Source organism: Protopterus annectens, chromosome 11.part0 (assembly GCF_019279795.1).
Source record: "Protopterus annectens isolate FY-2018-M chromosome 11.part0, PAN1.0, whole genome shotgun sequence".
Lineage (NCBI taxonomy): Eukaryota > Metazoa > Chordata > Ceratodontiformes > Protopteridae > Protopterus > Protopterus annectens.
Window position 1 is genome coordinate 515260910 of NC_056745.1, and position 20413 is coordinate 515281322.

General features: G+C 42.2%; 1 protein-coding gene across 1 annotated transcript in view; it reads right to left on the reverse strand.

The window, feature by feature from the left end:
* Positions 1-20413, reverse strand: part of NUP107 (nucleoporin 107) — a gene marked incomplete in the record, with an annotated part of 1716438 nt that overhangs the window by 428866 nt on the left and 1267159 nt on the right. Inside the window, 1 exon segment of the mRNA XM_044088020.1 lies at positions 8369-8519. Within this exon segment, the coding sequence (XP_043943955.1) occupies positions 8369-8519 (151 nt within the window).

A 20413-nucleotide genomic window follows, 5' to 3' on the forward strand; every position in this document is an offset into this window, starting at 1 on the left:
GCATCTATCATGCCAACAAGTTCATTTAATATTTCAGTGTTAATTTGGATCCTTGGAGTGGTCATTAGTGGCATTAGCATTTTTTGGGGGATGTTAATAAGTCAAGTAGGAGAGGGCTCTACTTAACTTAAAAGCCAAGCAGAAGTCCCATACAGGGGCCTATATGAGGTGGAGAAGAGTGAAAGGGATTTTAGGGGCTCCAAGTTAGTTAAGGACATACCTCAAATGTTCTCTTTTTTTTCAGGTTGGGCAATATACTTGGATTGGACAATACTCAAAGAGGAAATGTTAATGACTGCGATTTCAGAAAAACAAAGAGAAACATTAACTTCCTTGGATATGGAGGATATACCTGCAGTGAAGAGTCGGACTAAGAAGGCCCTCCTAATAATAGTTGATACAGAGTGGTCAAACAATCTTTGTCTATGAATATGCCTAGGTCTTTGATAATGGGATCAGCTTTGACAGGGGAATGTTTATCAGCTGATTAAAATCAGAACAGCTAAACGCAACTGATTTACGCACAACTCATCTAAATGCACTTTTATCCAACACAGGGTAACTCAAAAACCTTAAAAAAAAAATGTTTTTTCAAGGTGCGTGTGTGTCACACCTCCATGCACCCACCCCACGCCTTAAGATCTATATACACACCCACTGAATCGGCTGAAAGTACTTAGGGTTTCCTTCTCCATTCCCCAAGCAAGATGCAAGTCAGCCTCTTAAAAGTGGACACCTAAATTCAAACGTCTATACAGTAAATTCGGGTCTATATCAGAACACCAAACTTTCAAAATTTCGAGTGTTCTAATATCGAACCCTATTAATCGAAAATTTAAAACATCGAACATACAGAACAGCAAATATTTTCCTAGGGAAAAAAACTTGCTGTTCCAAAACACATACAACACAAGCACACCAAACAAACAATCCACACATACACCTAAACTCTTACACCTAACCCTACACTAAATTATACATACACCACTAACTATCCACTTACCTTAACCCAAACCCTAAGCCTAAGGTCCATCACTATCGCACAGTCACCTCAACCGCACCCTAACTCACCTACCCCACCCTAACCCTCATGTCCACACAATCGCACACTTACCTGAACCAGACCCGTAACTTTCTACCACAGCGCTGAAAATACCGAAGCAACAGAAAAGGACAACCAAATTCTTTCCCTATGAAAAAATTTGGTTTTCTGTTTCTTCGATATTTTCAGCGTTCACTGAAAATGGGTCGATATTAGAACACTCGAAATTTTGAAAGTTCAGTGTTCTAATATAGACCCAGTAAATTCTAATAGTCATGAATTACTGGCTATATAACTTAGTCTGAGATATAACTGACAGTTTTCTATCCATACCTGCCTCGTGGCCCATGCTTTCTGTTCCACTCAGATTTTCCTGTTTTCATTGTTCCTGATCCAATACCATCCCCTTAGCCTACAACAACCCCTCCCCTGTATGACATCACCAAAGAAGTCTACAAGTAGGGGACACACAAAGTGCCATTTTTAAAACAGGCATACATTCCCTACCTTAGCGCCCACCTGGAACCGAATTAGTATGCCCTTCACGCAAGTTAGCAGTCTTCTTTAACTATTTGACTGCAATTGCTGTTAGATGCTAGATTTCAAACTATCTGTATATATTAGTTAAATTGATGAGTGTCGCTACTAAGTTTACTGTACCTATGTTTATCAGAGTCTAATTCACAGACGCAAGTGTTTTTGTTTGAATGATGCATCTTGCAGACGCTGATTTTACTTTCTAAACCAGTCTAACCGCCATATACAACTTTGTCTAGTTACAATTTATGCTGTTTTTTTACTGCCTGATTCAAGTGTTTGTGCGCCCAAATCGGGCTAAATACATTTTCTGGCTGCAATTATCGCAATTGCGACTGACACGATACCGGGAATCTAAACTGGATGCTTTTCAGGTAATGACTATGTAAAGGTTGCTACAGTGTATAGTATGGCTCCATTTCATTTAAAGCATCTGTGCAATGTACTTACCTGGCTTAATATTTTGATTAGTGCAAGACTGAGACATTTAGCTGTTACCTTTCCCCTACTATTTTATTTATTTTACATTTGTTTAGCGGGAAGGTCCAACTGGACAGAGCTGTCCATTTTCAGTGGAGGCCCGGGGAGAAAAGTTCCAGAACAACTGCTAACACACTATACAGAAGATATTGACACATTCAGTTATAAAAATACAGCAGACAATAACATATGACTGCATAAAATATTTACATAAGCATAGTGGTTTAGACATGCAATTAAAAGTATAGCGGGTAGTAACATTTGATTGTTGTTCATACAGGATGTTTAGTAGAGAATCTTGAAGATGTACTGAAGATAAGACAAGAAATGAAAAACTAAATGAGGAGAATATAGACAAGTTCATATGAGGTGCATTGACATTTTAAGGGAAAGCTTTTCAACTTAGCCTAGGGGAGAATTAGTGAGTACAGATGGGACAGTGGGGAGTAGGGGACAGTGAGCTAGCAGGTAACATGTGATAACATATAGTACATCTGTAGGAGTTTTAAAGAGGTTGGAGAGTGGGTAGGGGAAAGGAGTTAGCATATGTCAGCCAGGTGCTAGGCAATTACAAGTAACGTGTGATAGTATATAGTGCATCTCTGGGAGTTTTAAAGAGGAGGTTGGATAGTGGGTGGGGGAAAGGAGTTAGAACATATCAGCCAGGTGCTAGGCAGTTACAAGTAACGTGTGATAATATATAGTGCATCTGTGGGAGTTTTAAAGATGTTGGATAGTGGGTAGGGGAAAGGAATTAGAATACGTCAGCCAGGTGCTAGGCAGTTACATGTCTAGGAGTTGTTTAGGCGGGAAATAAGCTGTTTTTTGAAGATGGTTTTATTAGGTTGCACCCTGACTTGTAGTGGTAGGGAGTTCCAAGTCTTGGCAATGTTGCTAGAATACAGGGAGTCACCAGAGCTGTAATGGCTTTTGGAGATTGCGATTAGTGTCTTGTTTGTGGATCTAAATTCTTGGTTGTTGGAGTAGAGGATGATCAGGTCTTGTAAGGCTGGGGTTTTGTCAGGTTGGTACAGCATTTGGTGAGCTAGAAGAAGTTGATTTAGAGCTAAGGTGTTAGGGAGTTCAAGCCAGGAAAGCTGTTTAAGGGCCTGACAGTGGTGGATGCGGTAGGAGGAGTTTGTGGCAAATTTTGCTATTTTGTTGTAGCATACTGATAGCTTGTTTAAATCGCTCTTGTTTAGATTACTTAGGACAGGAGAAGCATACAATAAGGTAGAGAGAAGATGGGCACGAGCTAGGGCAACTTTACTGTTGCTGGTTAGGAAGATTTTACATCTGTAAAGAGTACCTAGTTTTTTGTTCATTTTTGGTTATTGTATGAGCTATGCGTTTGTCAAATTTCATATTATTGTCAATAATGAACCCTAGTAATTTGGTTTGTGTGATGGGGGAGGTAGGGGTATTATCTAATGCAGAAATAGAGAATGGGGGAGTAAGTGCTGCTAATTTGGAAGGATGAAAGAGCATAAGTTGGTCGTTTTAGGATTTAGTATTAGCTGGGAGTTTTGTTAGCCAGGTTTCGGTGGATGTAAAGGCTTCTTGGGCCTTGATCTGAAGTTGTTGGAGGGTGGGGGCAGAGCAGATTATGGGAGTCATCAGTGTATTGAACCAGGTTTGCTAGAGGGATGGCTTTGTCTAGATTACTTGTAAACATAGTGAAACGTAGGGGTCGTAGGATTGATCCTTGGGGTGCTCCCAGTTTTACAGAAAGTAGGGGGGGGGGTTCCACTGAACAGCTTGGTGGCGTTGGGAGAGAGAGTCCTGAAACCATAATAGAGTGATGTTATTAGTTTTGTATGACAGACTGCATCAAACACCTTTGATAAGTCAAGGAAAACTGCAGACACTAGTTGGCTGTTGTTGCGTTGCATATTTACTAGGTTACTAAAATGGACGAGTGCAGTGGTAGTGCTATGGTTGGGGCGGAATCCATGTTGAATTTCGGCAAGAAGATTATTGGAGAGGAGATGTGTTAGGACTTGAGTGTGGATACATTTTTCCATTACTTTAGCCAGTGGGGAAAGTATAGCTATAGGGTTGTAGTTTGTCAGGTCAGTGGAGTTGCCCCCGTTGTGAACTGGTATAATGTAGGAGATTTTCCAGAGAAGTGGCACCTTTTATACTGAGATTGATCTGTTAATGATTATAGAGACTGGGTAGGAAATGGTTTTGGCAGCTATTTGTAGGACTTTGGCAGGTAGCTTGTCTATTGCTAAGGTGGTGGGTTTAAGTTTGTTTAGGTGTCTATAGATTGTGCAAAGTTGGTCCAGTTTGAAGGAGTTAGTGTTATTTGATGAGTTATATAGTATAGTGGGGGTTGGTTGAGGAGTGTAGGTCTGTTCACAGCTTTAATATAGAGTTGGTAAAGAACTCATTGAATTGGGTGACTATGTTTATAGAAGTGGTGTATATGTTTGGATGAGGAGTTGGTGATTTACCTGGTTGGAGAATAATGTTTATAGTGGACCAGAACTTTGGTGGGTTGGTATTATGCTTAGTTTGAATTTCATTATAGTATTTTTATCTAGTCTGTCCTGTTTCATGTGCTAAACTGCTTAGCTACAATTTTTATAACTGTTCTCCTCTTATGGTGTACTCCTGCATGTATTGGTTTGTTTTTAGTAGCCGGAATTTAAACTGTTCTTTCTATTGCGACAAGCATTGTAAGGATTATCACAGTATGCTACAAGTGTTTTTATCTGTGCATAAGCTAACCTTTAACCTTCTGACTTCCAAACATTTTTAATTCTCATTTAACACACCTTTTCCTCCACTGTATTTGGTGCTTTCAGTCCCCTACCTGCCTTATCCCTCTAATGGTTGTAATTCTTTTTCTTTTTTCTAGTCCCTATCCACATGCGCTGTCCTGAAACTAACTGCTACAGTGATCCTACCTTGATTCCTGCCTTGTAAACTTGCTAAGCTTATCTCGGCGATAGAACACTTAATTGCTGTGTATGTTACAGTCTTAACTTACAATACACACTGTTTTATATACAATAGAACGAGTTTTTAAGTAAAGCTTTCCCCAAAATGCTTGAGTGGCGTGCACACTGAATCGGTCGAAACTACTTAGGTTTTCCTTCTCCATTCCCCAAGCAAGCTGCAATTCGCCCTCTTAAAAGCTGACACATAAATTCAAACTTCTATACAGTAAATTCTAATGGTCATGAACTACTGGCTGTATAACTTAGTCTGAGTTGTAACTGAAAATTTTCTATCCATACCTGCCTCGTGGCTCAACCCACTCCACTCGGGCTCACTCTGCTCCCCTACCCTACACCCCCATTCCCATACACCCCTTCAATTTCCTTTATACACACCTTGCACCTCCCCACACCTCCCAACAGGCAATCACATACCAGCCCCTTCCTGCTCCTCCAATTAACGAATCCCATACTGGCACAACCTCCTCATTAACTATATCCTCCTCTACTTAAACTATACTCACACAGCACCTCAAACCAGACCCACATTCAACCTCACTCCTACCCCCACACAATGTTACTTTTACATATAATCTCAGCTACCTCCCTAATAGCCATTTATCTAATTACTTCATACCATGGAATACACATTACAATCATCTCTTCACCAACACTAGTGAGCCCTAGTCAGACAACAAACACTCACCCAACCATCTTAGTATCACCATATATATAAACAACTACTCCCTAACAGAATTCTTCTCAATTAGATATACTCCCTCTCAGTCAAGTTCTAAATTATTCCATAAGTACTCAAAATTACTCACAAAACTTGCCAACCTATTCCCTTGCAACTTATCTCTACTTATCCTAGCAGGTGACATACATCCTAACCCTGGTCCACATTCAGGCTCCCAACCTATTCTGACACACAAAAACCCTATCCGACAAAACTTTACAATACACCCCCTCACAGTAGCTCCGACTTATTAATCTTAAATATTAACTTGAGGAGTATCCTAAATAAAGTTGACCATTCCATGCAACCCTCAGTCTATATAACCCAGATGTATCTATACTAACAGAAACCTGGTTAAAACCACATACCAAAGATAGTGAAATATTAGCCCATGGTTACAATATTAATAGACTATATCGTACAAACAAGCGATAGCTTACAACTAAACAATGACAAATGCATAATTTTCGCAGTATACATCCCCCAAGCAACAATTCTAATACAATCTCCTGAATTGGGCAGCAACCTCCTATAACCAAGAAACAATCACTGCAGGTGATTTCAACCTTGACTGGATATTTTACAGATTTGAAAGGGCAGTATTGCTAGGTATCAGATATTGCTTCAGTGTTACCTAACATAGTTTAAAGTCTTATGATTATCGTTGGAAGTGGTGCCGATATTCATTCTGCACTGTGCTTTGCCAGATTTGATATGACACCTGTGCTCTTTGAAGATCTTTTTGAAAATTAACACTAGAAAGAAGGGGAAATTAGTTTACTCCTTATGGCTGCTTTTGTGGAGTTTGTCTGTAGGGGCTTATTTTTTAAATTTGCTATCATACTTCTGGTGGATGGGGAGAGATATCTCAATGCAGGAATTCAGGAGGAAGTACAATTCAGTGGGGTAAGTGGCTGCAACAGCTTCTGGGTCTGTGTGTGCGACAGTGTTGGGGGGGGGGGGGACAGGAAGGTTTTAAATGTCATTAGGTCATCCGTGAGTATAGGGAGACTAGCTTTGTAATACAGTTGTGCTGGTGGTTGTAGTGGTCTATTGGGTTTTCAGGAAAAATGTTATGATTGGTGGTCTCATATGTCCATGACAAGGGGACTTTAGGTCTGGGGGCAGACAGATGCTATGCTAGTGAGGATGAAGTCAAAAATACTGGCACATCTAGGAGAAGTGGACACTATCTGGTCTATGGTATAAGCATTAATAAGCAGTGGAAATATGTGCATATTTACTGTTGGTGGTGCCTACTGACCATTAAATGGATGGGTAGTTAAAACTGCACAGTAAGTTGTAACTGGTTCAACAGTTAAGAACTCAAGTTGTTTTAGGCATATATCATACTCTGCAGAAGACAAGAAGGGCTCTGTAATCAGCAAGGATATAATGATCATATCTGTTTACTGATACTAAGAGATCAATGAATTTCAAGGCCATGTTCATGCCTAGATTTGTTGTGCGATAACCAGGTTATGGATGAATACAGACAACATTGTCAGAAGATCTGAATGAATGATAGATTCTAGACAGATCCAGATCATGTACATTTCCCAAATGTCATATCTGTGATCATTTGTCATTAGTAACAGTTCTGGCATCAGCATCATCTTCTCTCAGTAGATTAGCTGATATCTTTCGAGTCTGGGAGCTACAGGGTGAATACAAATCAATAATGTTCACTAAAATGCAGTTTTCAGTACAATTTTCCCATTTACTAACAACACAGTCACACAAGTTTATAACTGCATGCATCTGGGTGAGGTCATGAAGACAAACATAGCTTTTTCAACAGTGGTAAAGATCATTCACCAGTGCAGAACAGATTTACAACAGCTGGCTTTCATTTCTATGAGCTGGGCAATACAACGGAAGTAACAACATGAATGGAAAGAAAATTAACAATTTCACCCTTCATTTACAGAAGTATGCACTTCAAAACACTGAGCACAAAATTGCTGAAAGCTGCAAAATTTGATTCATGCATTTCTGATGAACCAAAACATTTGCAGTTTTTTTTTTTTTTGCTTCCAAGTAACCAGTGTACATCTTAACCTCAAGCAATGTGCTAATTCAGACACTCCTAATGTACTTCAATAAGATAAATGATTCCAAGAGAAGTTGAATCCACAAAAGACTGCTGTTCATCTCTACCCTGCAGGCTATATAGACTACCTAACTACCTCACTAACAAAGGTCCTCTCTCCCCAGTTCTTCTTTTGTTACTTTTGAAAGAACGGGCTATACAACAACTCTTCTGCATTTTTTTCACTGCTGAGAAAAATACTAAGGTTTTTCAGTGAAACTTCTTATTTTTAATTTGATCCTAAGCAATTTTTGGGGTTATTTATTTTTTTTATTCTACATAAACCAATGTCCATAAAATACTACTTTCATACCCTATGAAAGTACTGTATGTTAACAATACACTTTATGCTTAGTCTTTGTAAGTATAATGCTACTGAAACACATCACCTGGTTTTGCTGGCAATAGTAGTTTGCTTTAATACACCCAATTAAACTATAATTTCTATTGAGAACTTAAACCGGCACATGGATATTAGAAACTTAAAATGGTGAACATACATATACTTTAAAATGAATTAACTTTAATACCTGCATCTTTTGCCATTTTCAAGCAATGCTTCCGTTCGTCTAATTCTGTGACAGCCTCCAAAAATGCAGCATACTGATGAATACCCAGGTCCTGAGGTAAGTGGCTAACATAAAATGCTATTAAACTGGACTGATTCTCACAGATCAAGAGCTAATTTAAAGAGGGAAAACGGAAAAAGTTTTACTTCCAAGACAAAGACATTCAACATTAATTTTTTTTTTTTTTACAGATTACAGTTCAATTTTATAAAACACATTTTTAAAACTATACTATTATGCTCAAGGAAGAAAGCAGTTACTTAAATCAATAATGCTGAAAATAACTAAGAACACCTCTAGTCAAATGTTAAGCCGTTTTGCTTTCACATAGTGTTTTCCTTCTCCTTTAATACAACCTTAACAGAGCCACACAAAGAAAAAAAGAAGTTATGAACTTACCATAATGTTCCATGTGTTTTGTCCATCTTGCCCTTTATTCTCACTGTTGGGTCAGATCCGATCCATCGGATCCGTCTCAGCCATTACATCAGCTCGAAGTCCTCAGCTTAGCTCGTGGACATTTTCCCCTACCCATAATGCAATTCCCCAACCACCTCAGATCTTGTTTGCCCCCAAGCAGTGAGTTAGTGAATAATGTTACTACAGTTATATTAAAAACCCCTATTACTTCTGAGGTTATAGAGTCCTGTAAAAATCCAATTAGAGCTACTCAGTCTTCCAGGAAGTAGGTAGGGGGTTATGGTGGGTGGGTTGTGAGAATAAAGGATGAGCTGGACAACACACACGGAATGTTATGGTAAGTACATAACTTCTTTAGGCAATGATGTCAGTCTCTTTATTCTCACTGTTGGGAAGGCATTCGTAGCTACCAGATTCCTGGTTGGCTCATGGGAGAAAATTCCTCAGAACCATAGAACCAAAGGATGCTCTACTCCTGGAGGCCAAATCTAGCTTGTAATGAGTAGTAAAGGTATGCGGCTTTGCCCACGTTGTCGCTGCACAGAAGCTGCGGAGGCAGATACTGATCTAGTGGAATGAGCATTGATGGTATTTGCTTTAGTTTTGTTAGAAATATAAATGAAAGATATACACTGTGAAAAACAATTGGATAGTGCTACTTGAGAAACTGGTTCTCTTTTCTGAGTTTGTGAATAAGAGACATAGTTGGATATGACTTTCTAAATTCTGATGTTCTGTTCAAATAATGTTTTGAAAATTTGGAAAGAACACTGGTAAGACAAGAGAATGATTGACGTTATTCTCTTAGACTACTTTAGGTAAGTGTATACAGAGACTGTCCTTGTGAAAAAAATTATTTAAGGAGTCTTGGAAGATTGTGCCTGTAACTATGAACCACTCCTTGCTGAAGTAATAGCTACTAAAAAACAGCATTTTTCAAGAAAGGTATTTAAGCTCGCAAGTAGAAGCTGGTTCAAGTGGAGAGAAAATGACTTTTGATAAGATAAAATTCAAGTCCCAAGGCAGAACTGGATTTCTATATAGGGGTTGAATTAAAGTTATACCTCTGAGGAATGCTTTGCAAAGCCTGTTTAAAATGATGGCAGAACCATTTTCACCTGTATGAAAATTTGAGATCGCTGCTAACTGCACTCATAGTAGCTGCAGCTGCTCCCTCATTGAATAATTTGGCTAAAAATTCCAGGATAGATTGTAACGGAGCTGCGAATGGGTCTATCTTATTAGAATTGGACCAAGCTATGAATCTTTCCCATTTACTTCTGTACAATTTCCGAGTGGACATTTTATGACAGGATAGCAAAATTTGTTTAACAGGAGAAGATAGGAGAGAAAACCTGGCTATCATGGGAAATGGAGTAGCCAAGCTGTTAGTTTGAGACTATCTGGCTGGGATGAACCATTCCCAACAGGCAAGTCAGAAGATCCGGAGATGGGTCCAGAATCCATGGTCGGTCTCATACATGAGGCAGAAGAAAGGGGAACCATATCTGTCAAGGCCAATAGGGAGCAATTAAGATTATTGTTGTCTCCAATGAGCTGCTTTCTGTAGAACCTTGGGGATTACAGGTATCGGTGGAAAGGCAAACAAGTCCTGGGAGTCAGTCATAAAGAAGTGCATCCCTTGGTAACTCCCCCATTGGGGGAGGATCAGGGCAAAGTAGTTGCTGCATTTGGTATTGATAGGAGATGCAAAAAGATCGCAGTAAGGCTGACCCCATTTTCGGAAGATCTCTTCCGCAACTTTCTGATTGAGGGACCACTTGTGCGGCCACAGAATGGCTCTCCTCAGTTTGTCTGCAATCACAATGGACTTCTCTGAGATGTGCATTGCTATGAGAAAATGGTTGGAGGCCTCTGCCCATTGCCGTACCCTCAGAGCATCTTGACATAGGGGATAAGATCTGGTTCCCCCCTGTTTATGTTACAGACAACAGACATGTTGTCTGACTGAATTGCTATTGTACCCAGAGGCTAGGAATCCTGAAATGCTTACAACACCAGAAGCACCGCCATCACCTCTAGAACATTTATGTGCAAGTGGGCCTCGTGCTGCTGTCAGGTACCTTGGACTGTCTTTCCCAGATGATGCCTCCCACCCTATCTGGGAAGCATCCATGGTTACCGTGGCTTGGGGCTGAGGGGGGTGGGTGGCCTTGAGCCACTAGGGGAGAATTGAGCCACCACTGAAGGTCTCTCTTGCATGAGTGGGTTATTAAAACCTTGCTTGTCATAGGAAGATCCTGAAATGACCACGCACTCTAAAGTAACCACTGGAGGATTCGTACACGAGAATGAGCTAGCAGGATTTGAACTACGGAAGCTGCCATTTTCCCTAGTACCTGTAGAACCAGCCTGGCAGAAGCCCATTTCTTTTTGATCAGTTCTCTGACATAACATCGAAGGTTGTGCACCCTTCTTGAGGAAGGTTTGCCGACAAAATCTTTGTGCTTATTTGAGCTGCTATGAATACTAAGGATTAACATGGCTCTAGCACAGATATTTTGTAATTTATTGTAATCCCTAGAGAGGAAAAGAGCTGTAGAGTGCAATCCCTGGCTTGTAGCAGAAGACTCCTGGTTGGGGCGGTAATGAGACAGTCATCCCGATATGGAAACACACGGAATCCTTTGCTTCTCTGGTGAGCTGCCACTACTGGCATACATTTGGTGAACACTCTGGGGACTGCAGCGAGTCCAAAGGGCAGAGCTCGAAACTGGAAGTGACTGGCCCACAGCCGGAAGTGTAAAAACCTTCTGGATCACCTGTCCATTAGAATATGGTAGTATGCATCTTGAAGGTCTATTGAGCATATCCAATTGTCTTTTTTCCAGAAATGGAAGTATCGACTGCAGTGTCATCGTAAGGAACTTGGATTTCTGGACATGTTTGTTCAGATTGCCGAGATCCAAAACAGGTCTCCAGTTCCCTGACTTTTTTGGAACTAAAAAGAATCTTGAGTAAGCTCCAGATCCTATCTGGTCTGCAGGGACTTCTTGGATGTCTTTTTCTTATCAACTTTTGAATTTCTAAGTTTGCATGTTCCTCTTGACTAAGTGGAACGTCTGGAACCAATTTGTTTACAGAACGGGTATGAAGAATGGAATGACATATAACCTGGATATTATGTTCTGCACCCATCTGTCGGTAGTTATCTTTTGCCAGGTTTCTAGGTGAAGAGACAATCTGCCTCCAAAGGCGAGCAATCGGGCACTCCCTCAGGAGGACTGAGGGTCCTCCAAAGGAGGATTCTCTGGAGCCCTGATTGTACGGGCCTCCTCTGCCATGAGAGTGGCATCTTCCATTGTTGGTCCCCCCTCTGCCCTGCAGGAACTTTCATACCCATGTGGCATGAAAACACCTCTGTGATTTTCTGAACCACATCTTCCCACTGCCTTTCTGACCTTTAGGGAAGGGTCTGGTAGGGGTGGAAAGACATACTCCAATGACAGACAAGATCTTGCTTGCCTGTTCACACCTGGTGAGCACTTCCTTCACTTTAGGCCGAAAAAAAGAAGAGCCATCAGAAGGCGGATTAACGAAGGAGGACTTGAAGGGCTTGGCGAAATCTCAAAGGCACACCCAGGCCTGTCTCCTAAGGGCAATATCTGAACCTGCAGCCTTACTCGTTCTATCTGCTGCATAAGATATGAGCTTCATGGAAGACTTTACAACTAAAATGAGGGTGGCAAGCTGAGCATTAACCTTATCTGCTACTGCACCAGCTACAGCTCCTTGGAGGGAGCCTGTAAGTTCCTTCAACAGGTCCCTCTGTATCCTAATAAAGTGGGTAACGTAATTCAGAGACCGAAATGCAAAGTTTGCTGATGAAAATACCCGCTTCCCATATCTATCCATCAACCTAGAGTCCTTTTTAGGAGGATGGATAGAGGAGCTGGTTTCCGATGGCTCCTTCTTAGTGGGGAGATTTCAGAAGAGGGGGGAGTCCCCCTGGTGGACATCCTGAGGCCTGGGGTCTCTACGATCCTGTGGAAAGGTTAACTGAAAGGACAAAAACAACTGACCCGAAGTGGGAAGACCATCTGATGTAGATTGTAGCTTTGACTTGGAAGGAGTCAAATCCCTACTCATAACCTAGAAGGCAGACTGCTTCTCCCTCCGAGGAGTCCCCTGGATCCGACAAAGAAGTCATAGCTGTTGGTATCTGCTTCACCAGGGACAGAAGCTCTGAGGCCGAGGTAGGAACTGAGCTCGCCTGCGCCAAAGCCCCGAGACACAAAGTCGGATCCGGGAAGATCAGAGTTGGCTCAGAGGATCTGACCGGAGAGTGTAAGCTCCTAGAGGTGTCCTGCTTCAACTGGAGGGAAATGCTCAGGGCAGATGTCTGCTCAGAGGAAACCAAAGGCACTGAAGCAGACACGGACACAATCTGAAGATTAGAATCTTCTAGCTCTGAAACCAAGGGACAGATCGGAGGAGGAACAGGTACTAGAGAAGGTGGCTGCGTCTGGTCCAATTCGTTTGGTCTCGGATCCAGCAAAAATTTGGCCAGGGCTGGAGTCTTCAGTAGCCTCTGCACAACCCTATCCACGTCTTCATCAGATAAGCTCCTGGTAGACCGAGTAGACAATGTAGGAGATCTGAACTTAGCTAGTAGTGGAGATGGGAGCTGTGAAGGCTAGGGAAGGGGAACGGTTCCGATGTCAAATCTCTGTAGGAGCTAAAGATGTCAGAGCCAGGAGTTCTGATGGCTGCGAGACGGTCTTGGATCCGGCTGCCACTGTCTGCTCCAAAGAAACTGGTGTAGCAGACAGTAGAGGGAGTTTTAGAACTCTGCTCTGATGAAGCTTTCGAAGCTGGAGAATGTTGTTTTACTGTTTTTTTCAGACGTTTTTTGGAGAGGACTCTGACATAGTCACCTCTGAAAAAGGGGTTTTTAATAAACCCATTAAAATCAATTTGTTTTTGTGCTCCATAAGCACTCTTTGATTAAAGTCGTGGCACATGGAGCACATTTCCTGGAGATGAAGAGGCCCCAAGCAATACACACACGTCTGTGTATCGCTAAGGGGCATCTTCTTTCCACATTTTTCAAATCCAAGCGGTTTCCCTTCCTGTTTTTGTGACATTGCCAGGGAAACAACAAGTAAAGAAAAATACAGATAAACACACATGCACTCAAACACATAGGGAAATATGCGGAAGACAGAAGTATTTTTTTTTCTCAATATAATAGTCCTTCAAGTAAAACTAACAAGAAGACAGGAGGAAAGAAAGAAAGGGTAAATGGGGGGGGGGGTGTCCTCTAATAAAAAACGGACAAGAGTTATACACCCTCTAACTAAAACAGGTGACAATGGGGGTAGGGATCACTTGCTCAAAGAAATTAAGCAATTAGGAAAAACAAAAAGGTAAATTTAAGCTAAGTATAGGAAAGATGGTCAAGAAATATTAATTACTTGGCCCACAGCTAATAAGAGAAACCTCTTCGCTGTGCCGCAAACAAGATCTGAGGTTGTTGGGGAATTGCATTATGGGTAAGGAAAAATGCCCACGAGCTAAGCTGAGGACCCCGAGCTGATGTAATGGTGGAGATGGATCCGATCCATTAGATCTGACCCAACAATGAGAATAAAGATGATAGACAACATCACATCAGAATTTAAAGAAAACTGCTGATTTCTGTCTGAAACTTTCTATAAACACCAATCTAATTTTTTGAATTGCTCCCCTCCAAGCACCGTACAAGCTTTCCAACTGTTGTCCTGACTTCAACAGCTGCCCCAAACCTGAATTCCCCGATTGCTCCTTCCAGATACCCCGGCTTAACCCTTCAGTGGGTAAACCTCACATCTTCTCTGCAATTCTACCTCAGTGTTAACTCATTTGTAGTTTGGGGAGGGCAGGCTCCATTCTGTATGTGGAGCCAGAAACCATCATCATTATAGCTGCAAGTCAAAGTCCATATCTTAGGGACAGGCTACTGCAATGACAGAGACTTTGTTGCACCCTCCCAGTCATCTAAGTGAATGACCTGTGAGTCTCCTTGTCTTCAGAGGTCATACAGGCATTAGGCTTCCAGAAACGCTCCCCCAGGTTAGGAGAGCTGGCTGGTTTCTACTCCATTCTAGCCTCCTGCTCAGCACTGGCTCCAGTATGTTGAGAAGGAACTTGAGTCATCAGGGGCGCTAATGGATGTCTTGCCTACATATCATTAAGCTGTCTAAACATTTTTTTTTTTTTTTTTTTTTTTTTTTTACATATGTGCTATAAATCCAGCTCTGTGGCAGATGGATGAAGCCCTGTCTATAATCCAGACAACCAGAGTTCAGCTAGCAGGTCGAGTGCTGGAAGAGTCAGGCAGGGGCTGGGGAGAGGCAGCAGCATAGCTTCCAGTGTGTCTTCCTGGAAAGGAACAATATGAAGGCTCCCAGCTTATACGATTTGTTGCTCTAGGACCAAGATGGGAACACACTGTACATGAAGCAACCTATAAGCCAGGGGTGTGTGGGCATGACCATTGAGGGTGTGGATAACCCTTGCAGGAAGCAAATATGGGCACTTCATCATGAAAAAGCACAGATGGCCCCCACCGTGATGTGATTTGCACTGAGTAACCACCAGGAAATTGGGTTAGATTCATATTATACAGAATCCACTCATAAAAGAAATAAAAATTTGGTTTCATTTTCTCCATTTTTTTAGTTGTGACAAAGTAATCTCTCAGCTGTCTGTACAGATCAAGAGAATTTAACAGCATTCCCCCTCTAGTGAAGACAGACGGTTACAGTCGAACTCAATGCTAAATACCTTAAGTACGAAAGTCAGGTTAAATTTTCCAAGCTATTGTCTTGAAAGAAGACACAGTAAGGTTCAGTGGCCATCTAGGCTTACAATTTAGACACCCGTTTTAGTGCAGTTCTGCATACTAAGGTCTTTAAAGTGGCCCTGAAGTCCATGGCTGTCATAAGGATCAAAAAAGTGCAGGACTGTCTGAGACTGGACACACTGCTGCATCCTCAATGAAGCTGCAGAAGTAATACTACACTAGATTCAAACTGACAAAAGAATGTTCAACCCTACCCCACTGAAGGCAACCCACTGGTGTCTGGGCCACAAAAGACTTCTCCTAGATTATGGATATTCTCTCCAGGGGCTTGCAGCCACATGAATGCTGAAGGCAGAGATATCAAGTCCTTTAACTCATTCCCTCCAGTAGAGCTCTTTTGAGTGTGTACCTTTAACTCCTAGTGGGCATGTCTTCAGCATTTAAAAATTGAAGTTACCACCTTACATTTTTAACAAATACCCATTGACAGAGGTCATATATCAATACAATTGTGTTTTCTATCATGTATGCTTCAAGATAAAATTTTCCAATACCTTGCATGTAACATGGTTTTGGAATTATTAATGCAAATATGAACAGGCAATATTTGACGCCTAGAGGAGCAGTAGGGTGTAACTGCAGAAATGCCTGGAGATGTCACTCGGCTGTAATGAGTTAAGGTCAACAGGAATTTGGTGTGTAGGTAGCAGAAAGCATTTTTTTTGCAAGTCCTATAATACTGCAGCAAGCACCTTGGTAAGCACACTGGCACAGAAGACGGATCAAATGGCAGAAACATTGTAGTGAAAGGAACAGTTCCCCAAAATAAGCTAAGACAGCCTTTTTTGTGGACATCAAAAACTGAAGTATCAGAAAACATCCACCATGTATAATGACAGTATCTAGGTGACGAGATCCCCAACACTACTACTGGGCCATTCGCTTGGAACCTGAAGGGGTTGGAGGGTGGCCTAATGGTTAAGGTGTTTGCCTTACAAACACAAGGTGCAGGGTTTGAGTAGGATAATTGGCTAGGTTAATTGTATTTATTACTGCTTGGTGTAACTCATTCTAAGCCTTTTGGTTTAAACACTTGGGCTTCGGACCAGTTGTTTTGCACTGAGAGGGTTTGTGGTCTGCACTGTAGTGGCAGAACAGGTAGCTTACATCCTTCTAGGTTGGGAACTGCTGATTGAGGGCTCAGTGTCTGTTATTCTAAAAGTGTATTAATTCTGGTTTAAGCACTTGGGCTTTCAGGCCAGTTATTTTACATTAAGAGGGTTTGCGGTCTGCACTCTTGTGGGAGGAGAGGCTGGACTCTGCCCTTCTGAGCTGTGAATTTCTGGTTGAAGGCTTATAGTGCATGCATATCTGAACTGCTTCTTACTGAAGTTGGTGCGCCTTGTTTGCTGTGGCATAGACTGGATTCGGGCCTGCTGGATCTAGCTTTGTTTGTGCAACTTGAGCACTAATCCAGGCATTCTCTAAAGTATTCAATTGTATTTATTACTGCTTGGTAGTAACTTGATTAAAGTGTAGCTATCATTCTAAGTCTTTTGGATTAAGCACTTGGGCTTCAGACCAGTTGTTTTACATTAGGAAGGTTTGTGGCATGCACTGTGGTGGCAGGACAGGTAGCTTTCATCCTTCTAAGTTGGGAACTGCTGATTGAGAGCCCAGTGTCTGTTATTCTTAAAGTGTATTAGTTCTGGTTTAAGCACTTGGGCTTCAGGCCAGTAATTTTACATTAAGAAGGTTTGTGGTCTGCACTCTTGTGGGAGAAGAGGCTGGACTCTGCCCTTCTGAGCTGGGAATTTCTGGTTAAAGGTTTATAGTGCCTGAATATTTGAACTGTATCTTACTGAAATTGGTACACCTTGTTTGCTGTAGCATAGACTAGATCCAGGCCTGCTGAATCTAGCTTTGTTTATATGCTTTTTTGTTTGTTTGCTTGTTATTTCCCTGGTACGCTAATTCCACCTAATACGCGACTTCTCAGCGCTTCTGTGGATCACTAGTGATATCTGCATTGCTTACTGTACTTATTTCCTTGTTTCACTTGAAAGAAAGTTACTGTTTGTCGTTTTTGCATTTAAGTTACCTGTAACACATTGCACTTAAGTTACCTGGCACTTGCTCACTAAAGCAATTATATAAGTCAGCACTAAAAATTAAAAGCACTACACCCTCACTCCCCACTGGCCCTGGTTTTCAATTATTAAGGAATTCCCAATATTATTCTAGCATGTCCAAAAGTCAGTTGTCAATCTCCTCTCCGGTCCAGCTGGTGAATCTGGGAATCTTGAGGCAATGTTACAACTGCCTCATGTACACAGACAACCCTCTCCTCCTCCCAACAAATTCCAACACATGAGAGATGCAACCATATAGCCAAACTGGATGCTAAGCTCTCTCAACTCAGTACTGGCATAACCAGTCAGGAGGAGAAGGAAACCACACTCACTACAATTCCAGTCTCACATAGACCTACCACGACAGCAAACCAAAAACACAATCACACAAAAACATACTCGGAGGCTCTAAATAAAGATCTGCCGAAGCAGCAGAGACCTCCAAAGCAGACACCCAAGCAGCCGCTACCCCAAAACAAAACACGTGCAACACATATCTCACAAAGCCAGTGTGCCAAACAGTCACAGCCCTTAAGACTAAACAACACACCTGATACACTTGTAATAGGTGACTATCGTCAGGCACACTGACGTCCCGCTCACCAGGCTGAACAAGGAGAGGGTCACGGTGAGCAGCCTGTCGGGCGCTAGGATCCGCCACATAACACAAGCACTCAGGTCACTCCAAGACAAGTACAAATATGACTCGGTCATTGTCCATGCTGGTGTGAATGACCTGAGACGTACCTCCCTGGACTACATGAAAAGAGACATAAAGGAGCTCTCTGAGCATGTAGCCCAGGCCGGTATGACCCTGACCTTGAGTAGCATCTTACCTTCACCAAGAAGGATGCCACAATATGAAGACAAGATGATCAATTTCAACAATTGGCTTAAGTACTGGTGTCATTCAAATGGGATCCAATGCCTGTCAGCTTGGGATGATATGCTCAACAAGCCACGATGCTTCGCTAGGGATGGCTTGCACCTGTCACCCCTGGGCTTTCGGATATTGGCAAAGGCTCTTGCGACCCCCATAGTGCTTTTTTTAGGCAAGGCTCAAAAGACAAACCCACCTCCATAGGTATCACAAGGGATAAGAAACAGAGCAATGCTACTCAATGCCAGAAGCCTAAACCTCAAGATGCACACACTCAAAACTCTCCTTAGCATGGAGAACATCGATATCTGTGCAGTAACAGAAACCTGGTTCAGGGCTCCCGAGAGCACCCCAGCACTACCAGGTTATACCTCATACCATGCTTTTCGGCCCCCAAACTAGGACCGAACCACCAAAGGAGGGGGAAGTATCGATATTCATCAAAGATACCCACACCTCCAGGTTGGTGGCAAAGCACGAAGCATCAGAGACTATCCATGTGCAACTAACAGTGGGTAAAACTGCCTTTCAGTTTATAGCCTGCTACAGACCACCCTCCCAAACCCAGGAACCCCACTCGGCCTTCCTGAGAACACTGGAAAATATGAAGGTCTCTCCAAACACCATTATATTGGGTGACTTTAACTACCCAAACATAGACTGGGAGCATTACTCTAGCTCCAACACCCTAGCCCAAAGGTTCCTAGAATTTATAAACTCAAATGCTATGGAACAACTTGTTACCACTCCCACAAGAGGGGAAAACATACTGGACCTGATCATCACCAACATGGGGACTCTATGCTCCAGACCAGAAGTGTATCCCTCACTGGTAAGATCAGACCATAAACTAATCTCACTGGATATTCACATCCCGACCCCACCCCCTGCCCAGAAAACCACAGTGAAAAACTTCTCTAAAGCAAATTTCACACTCCTCAAAACTGAGGTGGAATCCTTCAAAGCCCCTGGGCCTGTGGAAAATATGGCCCAGACCGCAGAATCCTTCATAAACGCATTCTATGAACACCTTCAGGAATGCATGGATCATGCTATCCCAAATAAAACCAAGACCCAATCCTCCAAAGGCAGACATCCTGTCTGGTGGACCCCAGCCATAAACAAACTATACAATAGAAGGAGGAAGCTACTAAATGATAGAGCAAAATCCCAAAAAGGGAAGGCATCACTGATCAGTATTAGCAAAAAACTACGGGCACACATAAATGTCTAAGACCAGCTTCGAGAGAAAAATTGCACAGGACACAGGATAATCACAAGGCTTTCTTTAGTTGTGTTAGGAACCTGGGTGGTAATTCCCAGATATGCTCAGAATTAGTCCAAAATGACAAAAAATACACCGAACCCACAGACATTGCCAACATCCTAGCTGACAGGTTCAGCGCAAACTTCTCCCCCCCACCAAAAGGGCAAATATCTATCCCAGCAGAGTGGTGCCCCCCTGACATCTCAGATGCTCAGGTAAGAGCCGCCCTCTCCAAAGCAAAAAACACAGCATCAATGGGACCAGATGGTGTCCCGGGCTGCGTCCTACATGAACTCCAAGAAGAGCTAAACCCAAACATAAAACTACTGTTCAATCTCAGCCTTACTACAGGATATGTGCCCAAAGAGTGGCGTACAGCAACAGTGGTCCCTCTCCATAAAGGTGGTGCCTCAACGGATCCTGGAAACTATCGCCCCATAAGCCTGACTAACTTGGTCTGCAAAGCTATGGAAAGGATCATCATGGATCTCATAAATAA